This window comes from Micropterus salmoides, unplaced genomic scaffold (genome assembly GCF_014851395.1).
Source record: "Micropterus salmoides isolate LMB-PRFRI ecotype aquatic unplaced genomic scaffold, ASM1485139v1 Ms_hic_scaffold_1, whole genome shotgun sequence".
Lineage (NCBI taxonomy): Eukaryota > Metazoa > Chordata > Actinopteri > Centrarchiformes > Centrarchidae > Micropterus > Micropterus salmoides.
Window position 1 is genome coordinate 661,347 of NW_024040040.1, and position 13,278 is coordinate 674,624.

The window sequence follows — 13,278 nt, forward strand, 5'->3', positions numbered from 1 at the left end:
GTTCAGGAGGACGACTGCTTTACTCCAAACAGTATGAACCTGGACTGTGTGTGAGAACTTTTGGATGTGTAGAAGAACACAGAACATGAATTATCGTTTGATCCTGAGCGAGAGAAGTAGTCTAATACGGATGTCCGGACCTCGGGGACCTCATAGCTGGTTACGGTATTGGGTTAAAAGGAGATCTTGTGGAAACGAAAGCAAACGCAATCTACTCTTTCCGCGTTTTCACAAGCCTGCTCCTGAAGCTGCTGCCGCTGCCGCTGCCGCTGCAGCTGATAACACGAAGTTACAGAAACTACAGAAAACGAACCCAATGCTGTCCTAACGGTACCTGGTAAGTGAACGTAGCATTATTAGCTTAACTGCAACAGCAGGATTGTTGCTTATATTGAATTGTAGAACTCAAGGGCATCACTTTGTGTTGAAAAGTTGTGGGGACATAGGGGATAAGATTAGGGGTGTGACGAGACACTTAGCTCGCGATACCGCGACACCATTAGGTTCATTAAAACGAGACGAAAAGATCTTTAAATAATGTTTTAAATATATCCTCATTGCTGAGATATGAGTGGGAGGTCTGGGGGAAACTTTGATAATTTATATCTTTATTTCCTGCATTGTGGTGAAAGTTTCTGCACCAATATGGTGGAAATGTTTTGCGGTTAAAGACCGCGGTGAAGTTAGTTTTAAGTTGGATATTCGACAGACATTCACCCAGGATCCAGTGACGGCTTTTTAGTCAGTTCACCCAGTGACGGTTGTATAAGTGCGGTTAGCTCACCTCTGATGGCTCGATTTTAACCAACGGGGGTTAGCTTAGGGACCATCAATAAATTACAATTGTGAAAACAGTGTTATGGGAAAATCATTATTTATTTCAATAGCTTCCAAGTCATGTGACACAGGGACTTCAAACCAATGCCGAACTGTAGTACTGCACTAGGTAAATGAGACACACCCTTCATATTTGATTTGAGTGCATTTTTTATTTTATATGAATATTTATTCATAAAAATGAACTGACTTTTGTGGAATAAACTGGTGTTGTTTGTGCTCCGTGCTAGAAACAGGACATTCTTACTGTGATGGACTATATTGATGTTTTGTAATACAATTTTCCTTTGCAGTTTTTGATGCTGCCTTGCTATCCCATTGTGCTTGCTCACTCACACACGTGCTACTGTTGAGCCTAGCCAGTTAGATACAGAAAGGAGCACACACACTCAGAACTATAGAGTTTTAACACTGTGATCCTAACTTTACACTATAAAATAACACTTTAAATTATGACAATGTAGACCACCATCGCTCTAGTATAATGATAACAATTTAGGTTATAATGCTCCAAAATAATTCACAACAGCAGCCTCACAAGTGGAAGTGAACACCTGAATTCAATGATTCGGGGTGTGTCCTTTAACTTTTGACAATTTAGTGTATATTGCAGTACATTTTTTTTTGTTGTAACAAATCATGCTTTGAGAGTTTTGAGCTTTGAGAGTTTGTGCATGGCTGCTAACAAAATCAGTTTTTTGGAGGCTGTTGCTGTTTTTCAGAAAATAATGAAATAAATTATTTTTTCATAAATGTATATAAATGCACACAATGAAAATCAATGATATCAGTTTAATTGTATTTAATTTACAAATGTTGAAGTTTATCATATGGCGTTACTAAATCCTTCACCTGAATGGTTTCACTGGCTTCCCCAGAAATTGTGACCATCCTTCAGACAAAAAGCTCCAGAAATCTCAAAAAACTGAGCTGGTTGTGGTTCATATGTAGATTAAGAGAAAAGCAAAACCAAACCTACATGAGTGAATCGCACATATTAAAGTTTTGCCATACATGGTTCCTCACCCAGTGCTTTTCAATACTAATAGTTAATTATCAACAAACAAATACCTATGTTAAAAACTCTTAAACCACTTAAAAAATATATTTCTTTTTTTCCCAAACAGCTAAAAGCTGACTCTACAAGGAGTTAAAGCCAGCGTGCCAAGTGAAGACAAACTGATGTCGCGCAAAAGGTAAATGAAATAATATTTATTTATATTTAATAATATTTATTCACAGCAAAGCAAGACATGAACAGTACGAGATACAATTTTTTTGTCCATAAATATGGCCTTCGACTCTTTGTTCATTTCATTTTCTTGTTCTCTCTGTACACAGTTTTTTTCTTTTTTGAGTCCCTGATTTTTGGTGAGACATTTTCATTTAGCTAGTCAGTTCACTTGTTGTCACATGTTTCCTTGAAACGGTGTGCAAGGGATCAACTGTCTGATTTGAATGTATTCCAGGCTCTTGTCAATTGTAACAATTAATTGTTAAAATTACCTGTGGACAAGAGGTACTTTTCAAATAATCAGTTTCCTTACAAGTAGCCTAAATGTCTTTTTTCTGGTAGTTGCACCTTCCATATTTGTTTACCTTTAATTTACACAGGCTTCCCCTAGCAACCCCATGTTTAACGTTATAATGCTATGGACTGTGAGTTATTTCCCCAGGCATTGATGTGGACATACAAGTGTGCATAAAGGGTTTAATAAGATTTGACAGTGGGACAGCCCTAAACCCTTTATTAAGGGAACACACCTCAAAGTCCATGAGTGTGGAGATTGTGAATTCATCCTACACAAACCTCATCAATATATACTTTGTTTATTTTAAGTATAGCAGATGTGACAATTAGTTTATCTTAAATACCATATTTAGATTGTCATTTTATGTTTCTGTGTGGTCATGTTGCATCTCCTTGTGGTCATTTAGTGTCTATATGTTGTCGTTTTGTGTCTCACAGCTTCCTGCCACAGCAGATTTACACTGACACTCCTCTGTGCAGATATATGAAATACTACACCACACTATACACAATATTATAGAAAACATAAAAAAAATATTTGAGATGCAGTTTACATTTTCTTACAGAAGAGCTGGTCTCACCTTTTTTAAATTGTTTAACTAATGCTACTGTATTTTAATGAAAAATTAGAGTGCCTCAGTATGCTGTGCAGCTATAATATGAAGGCAAAAACAAGAACTTTTGGATTGGATTTGGTTAGAAGATACTTACTATTAAGAGACCAGTGACACCGAAAACCATTCTGAAATTACCCTTAAGAAACTATGAGAAGCCACCTAGGCCAAAATTGAATACTTCGTTTGCACATCCATCCATACACGCTCGCATATACATACATACTGTCATGCACATACATACATACATACATACTTCCTTGCACATACATGCATACTTACTCATTTGTAAGTATGTGTGCATCCGCGAGGTGAGTATTTATGTGTGCAAGGTTAATATGTAAATATGTGCGAGTTTCAGAATGAGTTAAAGTACATTTACTTATTTGGCAGTCACTATTATCCCTGCAAAAAATGAAAAGTAATTGGTCATGACTGGGATTTGAACCAGGAACCTACAGCATGAACAACAATTATTCTGACACTGCACGATTCAAACAGACAAATACAGGAAAATTGGGTTTGTATTAGCAACTTAATAAAGCTCTGCTACAGCCGTAAGAGAGCCGTCAGTTATCAGCGATGCTCATATCAGATAAAATAACTAAGGATCCTAAATTTATACCACAGTTTTTATTAAGGTAGACTCTGTAGGTCAAAAAACTCTGTATTACTGGACAAACGAAATGCAACGATAAAAAGTATTAAAATATATTTAATTTAATAAAAACCTCAAGGATTATAACTTTAACAACACGTTTCAAGACATGCCGAAACCCTACATACCAAAATACCTTTTCTTAAGGTGAACTAACAGTGGGCTGATCTTCCATAAGGATGCGAGTGAGCAAGCGAGTATGTATGTATGTGCAAGCGAAGTATTAAATTTTGGCCAGGCTGCTACTCATAAAAAATGCACCTACCGACCCCTGTATGCATCTATGGTTTGTTATCTCGAGATCAGGAGAAAATTATCTTGTTATCACGGGAAAAACAACATTCGTTATCTAAAGATCACAAGATAATTATCCCGTGATCACAAAAAAATGGAATAAAAAAATAGTTGAATCGATGGCCGCTTAGGGCTTCCATAGAAAACACAATCAAGACATACTTTTAACTGAGCTCTGTGACTTTCCACCAAGAAATGCTAACTGCTCATCAGTTTATTTAATTTATTTATCAGCGATAGTGAGTGCTTGTGGCTGCTGCCAGATCTTACTCCTGCACTGTCACAGCCCTGGGTAAAATGTCCAACTCCACAACAACAGTTCAGTGAATAAGTTGAACTTATTTTAAAATGTCACTAACTGAATGATGATTTGTGTCGCAGAAAGGAACTACAGAAGGCCTTGTGCCGCTATACCACAAATACGCTCGCCTACATTGACACAGTAAGAGGATTCTGCAAGAGGATCTCTAAATGGATGCTTGGAAGGGAGTCAGAGCTGGAAATGATGAAGGACATCAAAGACAGGGCTGACAAAATTGACCTGAACATCAGCCATGTTACCCAGTCAAAGAAAAAAGGTACGGCTATATGGGAGTATATGAAGAGCAAGGTGACCCAGGTGACTGCAGACAGCAGGCGTGCAGAGCTGGAGAAGGAGCTGGCTGCTGTGGTGAAGGACACTCTGGGAGGCCTGGAGAAGCTGGACTGCTTCCTGGATGCAGTGGAGAAGCTGGCGGTCACCTCACTTCATGTGTTCAAGGAGGAGAACCAGGTGTTACACCTGCCCCAAGGGATCAGCTGTGAACAGGTTCAGGTTCTCATTGCTGCTGCACAGCTAATCTGCCCACAACTCCTCAAGTTTAAAAGAGATGCAAGTGTCTTCTTCCTTCCCAAACTTCAGAATGTGGAAGTGCTGTCCTATCAGCTGGACAAATACATTCAGACCACCCAGACAATCTGTGACAAGTTAGAGCAAAGGTAAACTTCATTGTGGTGGCAGAAAATTGATTGAATTGTCTTATATTCATGCTAATAATTATCCATTGTGTACTTATAGACACCTAACTCTGGCAAAATAAACAACATCTATAATAGAAAATTCATCTTTCTTTCACAGCTCTTTGAGTGGGTTTAGCCTTAAGATAGCTACTGACACTTTGGTAGAGCTCGATGTGGATTTGTCTGAAGATGAAATACAGAGGATGCTTTGTCACATTAATCAGCTCCATAAAATCAGGTAAGAATTTATCCCTGTGTGTTTTTGCCATATCATGGCAACACATTTGTGCATGGTGTTATTTATAGTAATATTAATGTAATCAGCATGATTTATATTAAAAGACTATTTCATACACACTGCATTAATCTCATTAGGATAAATCCTAATGACTTTGGTTTCCTATATTGCCATCATCCAGTCAAAGGTTTAGTTTATCAAATACTTTTAGGACCAAACACCTGCAGAACATTCCCATCAGCCTGATATGTACATTCTGTTTAGTGCAAAGACTGTTTATAAAAGAGTTTGGTGCTGATTAGCAAGTTTTAGCATGCTAATGCACTAAGCTAAGGTGATGACCTGCTAAACATCAGCATGATAGCATTGTCATTGTGAGCATGTTCATATACTGGCATTAGCATGTAGGTCAAGCACCACTGTTGAAATGTTTTATAAAGGGAAACACAAAATTCAGGCGGCATGTGACAATTTAAAATATAAAAATATAATCTTATGCAGGAAGGCTCTCAGGTATTCTGCATTGCTTTTGAATATGTATTTTAGATCCTTTTGTCATTTAAAATCATCCCTGCTGAGTCAGCACACATGCAGGCATGATGTAGTCTTTCCTCCTCTTTTGTGTCTTTTGTAACGGGGTGTCACCTCTTAAATGTGCTTGTGGCACCTCAATGATAAATTATTTCATTTTAATTAATTCATTATAAACTCCTGGACTTTAATAGCTCCTGTGTTTCAGTGGGTTTTCTGTTCATGGTCAAAACTTTCTGCACATTCAGAATCCCACAAGTTTGTGTTCTCTGATATGTTGGCAAAAAAAGTAATATTACAAGACTAACATCATGATTTAATGAGAATTACCTGTCATAAACCCTGCTGTGCATTACATTATTGCACTTCTGATATGGTAGTCCCTAGTGCGACTAAAATAAATTATAAAATGAAGCAGATCAAAAGCCCAAATAGAATTTTAAAATAACACAATTACCTTTGAGATTTTCTCTTTCTTCTTCTGTTCAGGATGAACCAGGACTTCCGGATGGTGTTCTTGTTTCAGGAGGAATCGGGTTCTGGCTTCATCAGTGAGTTCACCAAGCGACAGCCCGGGATGCTGCAGTTTCTCAATGAGCTGGAGGAGAATGCTGTTCAGCTAGACAGGATGAATAAGGGGGCAAAGATCTCCAGTGTTGCAGGCAGCTCAGTGGGGGCAGTTGGAGGTGTGCTTTCAATTGTTGGTTTGGCATTAATTCCAGTGACAGCTGGAGTGTCTCTAGGTCTGTTAATAGGTGGGACAGCACTGGGAATTACCAGTGGGGTCAACAGTCTTGTCACCACAGCCACAGAGATCGGAATAAACCGTAAACATCAAAAGAAAGCCAGTGAAGTCTTCCAGAGCTTCATGAAGGATGTGCAGATTCTCCAGGATTGTCTGGACGATGTGATCAAAAGAGAAACAGATAAGATAGATGAGGCTATACCAGTAGGAAAGGTGCTTTGTAAAGCTGGTGCTATCAGAAATGGAATTTATGCGCTTGTTGATGCTGCCTCTGCTGCTAAGATGTTGAGAAGTGAAGAGCTGATTGTAAGTGCTGGCAAGGTGGTGGCCCAGGAAGGTAAAGCATTTCGTAACGTGCCCAGGGTGGCCTCAGAAGTCCCAGATATCGGTCAGGTAGCAGTCAAAGGGCCTCTTGCCCTCTCCAAGTCAGCCAGGGCCGGTTTCATTGCAGTCAATGCTCTTTTTCTTGGCATGGATATCTTCTTCATCTGTAAAGACAGCATTGGTCTGGCCAAAGGCAGCGAGACTGAAGTCTCACAGTTCATCAGAGCCAGAGCTACACTTTGGAGCTCAGAGATGGACTCGTGGCAGAAGATCCATGACTCCCTGTGCAAAGGTCTGCTGACGTCAGAGGAAAAACAAGCTCTCCTGGAGACGCCATTTTATTCAGAGATGGAGCTGAATAAACAAAGTGAAATGGAAATGAAATTATGAAGTGGACTAAAGACATGAAAGGAAAACATTTTTGTGTAATACAGTAGTGCAGTGAACAGAGATTACTATGTGCCTTTTCCCAACTCTGATGGTGTGTTCAGAGATGAAATCCATTTAAGGTGATCAAATCATGCATGAAAATTCAACCCTGCTTGTATTAAAGTTGTGTTTAGCACCGAATAACTTCTATTCTACCTCTAATCTATTGCTGAAGAATTCTTAATTAGCTATAATTCTTTTGTTAAGCTTGTTTTAAAACATAATGATAAAAATGTAAAAGTAAAATAACTATTTTATTTTAAGTTGCTGTCGCTGTCATATAAATATAGCAGAGTAGAATTTTATGCAAAATATATTCTGTACAATATGTATGATCTGCATTATTCGCTCCACATTTTTCATGCACAATCAAATAAAGTAAACATGTTGTAATGAGTAACTGTATGAATATGATCAGGGAATTCCTGAAAACGAGCATTGCTCTACCTGAAATTAATAAAGGTGAAAAAAGTTTAAGCAAAGGATAACAGCAGGCTACTCAACTGTACTGTTTGCAAGGCCAAATAACTAATTTTAGTTTTCAGCATGATGCTCGTTGCCACACACAACGCAACAAGCAGGAAAGAAGTGCTGAGATTCATCTTACATCAATAACAAAACATTTTACAGTCACATCCGAGGACACAGGGGAAGTCAAACAGATACCAACTTTACAAATTTCCAAACACTGCTGTCAGGCTCAACACTGGCAGTGATCCTTATTGAAAACGAGTGATCTATCTATGTTTATATCTATAAAGTGTTCTCAATAATTATAAAATCAATTCTAAATGGCTTGGAACCAACGGCAAGCACAAAAGGATTTACAAAAAATGACCAGCAGGTGTCGGGCTGCACCTCCATCAGCTGTGATCTCCTGGAGCCACTTGATCAAACATGCTCCACTAAGTTAATTCGGCAGTGCCTAAAGATTCATCCTACCTGTACCAAAAACAGAACAGATAATCAAAAAGGACCTTTTTTTTTTTTTTTTTTTTAACTACTAAAACATCTGACATTGACTCGGTAGAAACACATGTTTCGCATCGAAATAATTATGTTCAGACATATGCGTAGCAGCCATTATACATGAGACATGTCCCCCCCCACATTTCAAAATTGATGTTTTGCCCCCTCACCTTTTTCAGGCGATTTCGGAGTTGGCTCATACTCCATATCAGACATGATTAAACGGTTGAAACGCGGACAAAAAAACATGTAGCCTAACATTAGGCCTCTGAAAAAAAGTCCGACACCACGCAAAGGTGGTGCTGAAAACTCAAGGGGGAAAAAAAAGTTCACTCCAGGCTGGTGCAGTCGGTTGATATTACAGACTTTTCTTTTGTGCTGCTGTTACTTAGCCTGAAGACAGTAGTGAGGACGCCTGCAGCGGTGGATAGTTAGACTAGTAGCCTAATGCAAATTTGCAAAATGAATGTATAAAATAAACAAAGTCATTGGCACAATTTCACGTTCCTTTTTAAAACTATACTTTTACTCTTTACTCTAGCATTTTCTTTAGGCCACTACTGTTAATAGCGCCACATTTTCACATTGATACCTTCATAATTTACATAATGTCTGTAACATGCATCAGGCTTCATTAACCGAAATGAGCTGGGCAGATGCAAAAATATAAACAAAGGTAAGTGTCTTTTCATTTTAAGGCTTTATTGTTCTACTAATACAACAGAAATCCAGTGAGCGCACACCATGGCCGTGTTGGAAAGCTGCCTGCGTCACTCTTCGACAAGCCAGCAAACAAATACTACTTTAACTTTCCATTAACGGCGCATTTAAAGCGTATTCACTCTCTGCAGAGCTAATGTAGAACTCACACTGTAACATCTAAGTCAGATGATCACTGGATTGATTCTGATATATTTACAGTATCCTGTTGTTGAAAAGAGCTTTCTTTGACAGACATTAGCCTGTTTCTTTCACATCAGTTAGGCTACTATTTGTTTTAACGATGTCCGACGGTGAGTCCATAAACAGAATGTTGCAGGAGAAACTAATCTTGGCTTTCACTCAGCAGCTACCAGCTGTTATTAATTCACCAAACATTAGTTTTTTAGATGCACAGAGAGAGAGAAAATATGGGTGGATAAAACAGTCCTGTTGGGCTTTACTCGTGACGCACAGCTTCCTCCATATGAAGGTTTACCTGCTTCAACAATGAGCTGCTCTGTGTTACTGCCACAATGATTCTTGGCGTTGTAAAGATTATTTAGATGCTTTAGGAATAATCAGATTGTATGGGCTGCCAGCACTACTGTAAAGCAAGTGGTTTGGTTGGCTACATCTTCATGTTAGAGAGGAGTTTCTAGTTTCGAAAATGTATTTTAAGGCCCCCACAAATGCCCCCACAAATGCTTTGTCTGACCAGGGACAAACTCCTGGGCCATTTGTTTGCCCCTGTCCTTGACCATAACACCCTGTGTCCTGAGGTGTGTATGTGTCACTGCTACATGTCCATAAACAATTTAAAAGTAGTCAAAATTGTCACACAGAGATGAGAATCCTAAAGTATTTTAAGAGGAAGAGGTCAGAGGTCAGGAGTAGGAGTAGAAAAAATAAGGAGGATGAGCTTGTAAGTTGTATGGATATCTACTAGATATACTGTATATTGTAATATTCACATAGTAAAGGATTTTGTTAGGTCATTGGCATGTCTTCAGAGTTTGCATTGAAGACAGTTCTGTGTTCACAAACAGGGCCAAGTGAGACACAGGACATATCTTAGGATAACTAAATACAACTGTACTGCGGCTACATTAACTAGCAGCTGTTCCATGGTTTTTATAGTAGTCGGTTTTGTTCAAGTTATGTTAAACTGCACCTGAGTTTTTATAATCTCCCCTCTCCAGTCTATTCTCCATCTTTTGTCACGGCAAATACCCTCTTTAGATTAGAAATGAGCATTTAAATGCTTTATTAAAAAAAAAATAGGGGGGGTATGCACCCGAACCCTCCTAGTCCTTCTGCGTACCCCCCACGTTCCAAGTCGCTCCTACGCCCCTGTGTTCATACAAAGGCTACATGCAGAATGTTTAAGATTTTATTCTCTATCGTTAAAATAACAAACAGAGCCACAAAGGACCACTGCAATAATTGTAGTGTGTACAATACAGTAATATAAATACACTACATGATTATAATCTAATTATATTGCTAATTTCAAGTGTAAAGAGTTTTACAAGAGTTGTGAACTTTTACCACATTCTTGCGATAATATAGGCTACCAAAGCAATAAAAAAACTAATATTATATGAACACATAAATACAGCAGGTTAGTGCTGAATGCAGAGGATGCTATTGTTGATATTACAGCCTAATTATTTGAAGTCAGCAGCTGTTTGCACTCGTTTTGTCACAATTATGGCTGCTGAATTGGTGTGATGGATCAGCTCTGACATTTTCCTATGCATAGGCTACATAATTCACCTGGCTCCTCACCAAATTAATTATTTTCTCAGATTTAGCCCAACTCGACAGGTCCCTGGAGCTGCAGGTGATTTCTATATTGGGTTGTTTTGATGTGCTTTCTTTACTGATTTACTTCAATGATTAGAAAGGGGACTGTCAGTCATTTTTAACGTTACATGCACAGTAATGTCACAGCAAATATTGTGGGACATTTAAGCAGAAATAAACTTGATAAAATTATAAACTTATATACAGAGGGAAAACTTTGCAGAGGAAACAGTTTTTAGTTTTTGAAATTCATGTGTGGATGCCCTGATGGAGCTCAGGATTGTTCAGGAGGACGACTGCTTTACTCCAAACAGTATGAACCTGGACTGTGTGTGAGAACTTTTGGATGTGTAGAAGAACACAGAACATGAATTATCGTTTGATCCTGAGCGAGAGAAGTAGTCTAATACGGATGTCCGGACCTCGGGGACCTCATAGCTGGTTACGGTATTGGGTTAAAAGGAGATCTTGTGGAAACGAAAGCAAACGCAATCTACTCTTTCCGCGTTTTCACAAGCCTGCTCCTGAAGCTGCTGCCGCTGCCGCTGCCGCTGCAGCTGATAACACGAAGTTACAGAAACTACAGAAAACGAACCCAATGCTGTCCTAACGGTACCTGGTAAGTGAACGTAGCATTATTAGCTTAACTGCAACAGCAGGATTGTTGCTTATATTGAATTGTAGAACTCAAGGGCATCACTTTGTGTTGAAAAGTTGTGGGGACATAGGGGATAAGATTAGGGGTGTGACGAGACACTTAGCTCGCGATACCGCGACACCATTAGGTTCATTAAAACGAGACGAAAAGATCTTTAAATAATGTTTTAAATATATCCTCATTGCTGAGATATGAGTGGGAGGTCTGGGGGAAACTTTGATAATTTATATCTTTATTTCCTGCATTGTGGTGAAAGTTTCTGCACCAATATGGTGGAAATGTTTTGCGGTTAAAGACCGCGTGAAGTTAGTTTTAAGTTGGATATTCGACAGACATTCACCCAGGATCCAGTGACGGCTTTTTAGTCAGTTCACCCAGTGACGGTTGTATAAGTGCGGTTAGCTCACCTCTGATGGCTCGATTTTAACCAACGGGGGTTAGCTTAGGGACCATCAATAAATTACAATTGTGAAAACAGTGTTATGGGAAAATCATTATTTATTTCAATAGCTTCCAAGTCATGTGACACAGGGACTTCAAACCAATGCCGAACTGTAGTACTGCACTAGGTAAATGAGACACACCCCTTCATATTTGATTTGAGTGCATTTTTTATTTTATATGAATATTTATTCATAAAATGAACTGACTTTTGTGGAATAAACTGGTGTTGTTTGTGCTCCGTGCTAGAAACAGGACATTCTTACTGTGATGGACTATATTGATGTTTTGTAATACAATTTTCCTTTGCAGTTTTTGATGCTGCCTTGCTATCCCATTGTGCTTGCTCACTCACACACGTGCTACTGTTGAGCCTAGCCAGTTAGATACAGAAAGGAGCACACACACTCAGAACTATAGAGTTTTAACACTGTGATCCTAACTTTACACTATAAAATAACACTTTAAATTATGACAATGTAGACCACCATCGCTCTAGTATAATGATAACAATTTAGGTTATAATGCTCCAAAATAATTCACAACAGCAGCCTCACAAGTGGAAGTGAACACCTGAATTCAATGATTCGGGTGTCCTTTAACTTTTGACAATTTAGTGTATATTGCAGTACATTTTTTTTGTTGTAACAAATCATGCTTTGAGAGTTTTGAGCTTTGAGAGTTTGTGCATGGCTGCTAACAAAATCAGTTTTTTGGAGGCTGTTGCTGTTTTCAGAAAATAATGAAATTATTTTTTCATAAATGTATATAAATGCACACAATGAAAATCAATGATATCAGTTTAATTGTATTTAATTTACAAATGTTGAAGTTTATCATATGGCGTTACTAAATCCTTCACCTGAATGGTTTCACTGGCTTCCCCAGAATTGTGACCATCCTTCAGACAAAAGCTCCAGAAATCTCAAAAACTGAGCTGGTTGTGGTTCATATGTAGATTAAGAGAAAAGCAAAACCAAACCTACATGAGTGAATCGCACATATTAAGTTTTGCCATACATGGTTCCTCACCCTGCTTTTCAATACTAATAGTTAATTATCAACAAACAAATACCTATGTTAAAAACTCTTAAACCTTAAAAAATATATTTTCTTTTTTTCCCAAACAGCTAAAAGCTGACTCTACAAGGAGTTAAAGCCAGCGTGCCAAGTGAAGACAAACTGATGTCGCGCAAAAGGTAAATGAAATAATATTTATTATATTTAATAATATTTATTCACAGCAAAGCAAGACATGAACAGTACGAGATACAATTTTTTTTGTCCATAATATGGCCTTCGACTCTTGTTCATTTCATTTTCTTGTTCTCTCTGTACACAGTTTTTTTCTTTTTTGAGTCCCTGATTTTTGGTGAGACATTTTCATTTAGCTAGTCAGTTCACTTGTTGTCACATGTTTCCTTGAAACGGTGTGCAAGGGATCAACTGTCTGATTTGAATGTATTCCAGGCTCTTGTCAATTGTAACAATTAATTGTTAAA

General features: G+C 38.3%; 1 protein-coding gene and 1 long non-coding RNA gene across 2 annotated transcripts; both read left to right on the plus strand.

Annotated features, from left to right (window-relative positions):
* The first annotated feature begins 202 nt into the window (after positions 1–202).
* On the plus strand, positions 203–7,600 carry LOC119899977. Its single transcript, XM_038714812.1, has 5 exons — positions 203–337; positions 1,965–2,033; positions 4,316–4,912; positions 5,052–5,171; positions 6,192–7,600. The coding sequence occupies exons 2-5, from the start codon at positions 2,020–2,022 to the stop codon at positions 7,159–7,161; spliced, it is 1,701 nt and encodes a 566-aa protein (XP_038570740.1). The 5' UTR covers positions 203–337; positions 1,965–2,019; the 3' UTR covers positions 7,162–7,600.
* Positions 7,601–10,913: 3,313 nt separating this feature from the next.
* Positions 10,914–12,975, plus strand: LOC119899447. The gene is made up of 2 exons (XR_005443851.1): positions 10,914–11,296; positions 12,907–12,975. It is a non-coding gene; the product is annotated as an uncharacterized LOC119899447 (long non-coding RNA).
* The last annotated feature ends 303 nt before the right edge of the window (positions 12,976–13,278 follow it).

Bases quoted from the DNA above. Each gene is read 5' to 3' on its own strand.
- LOC119899977 (XM_038714812.1), top strand. The intron at 4,913-5,051 runs GTAAACTTCATT...TTTCTTTCACAG, and splicing joins TGTGACAAGTTAGAGCAAAG to CTCTTTGAGTGGGTTTAGCC. The intron at 5,172-6,191 runs GTAAGAATTTAT...TCTTCTGTTCAG, and splicing joins AATCAGCTCCATAAAATCAG to GATGAACCAGGACTTCCGGA.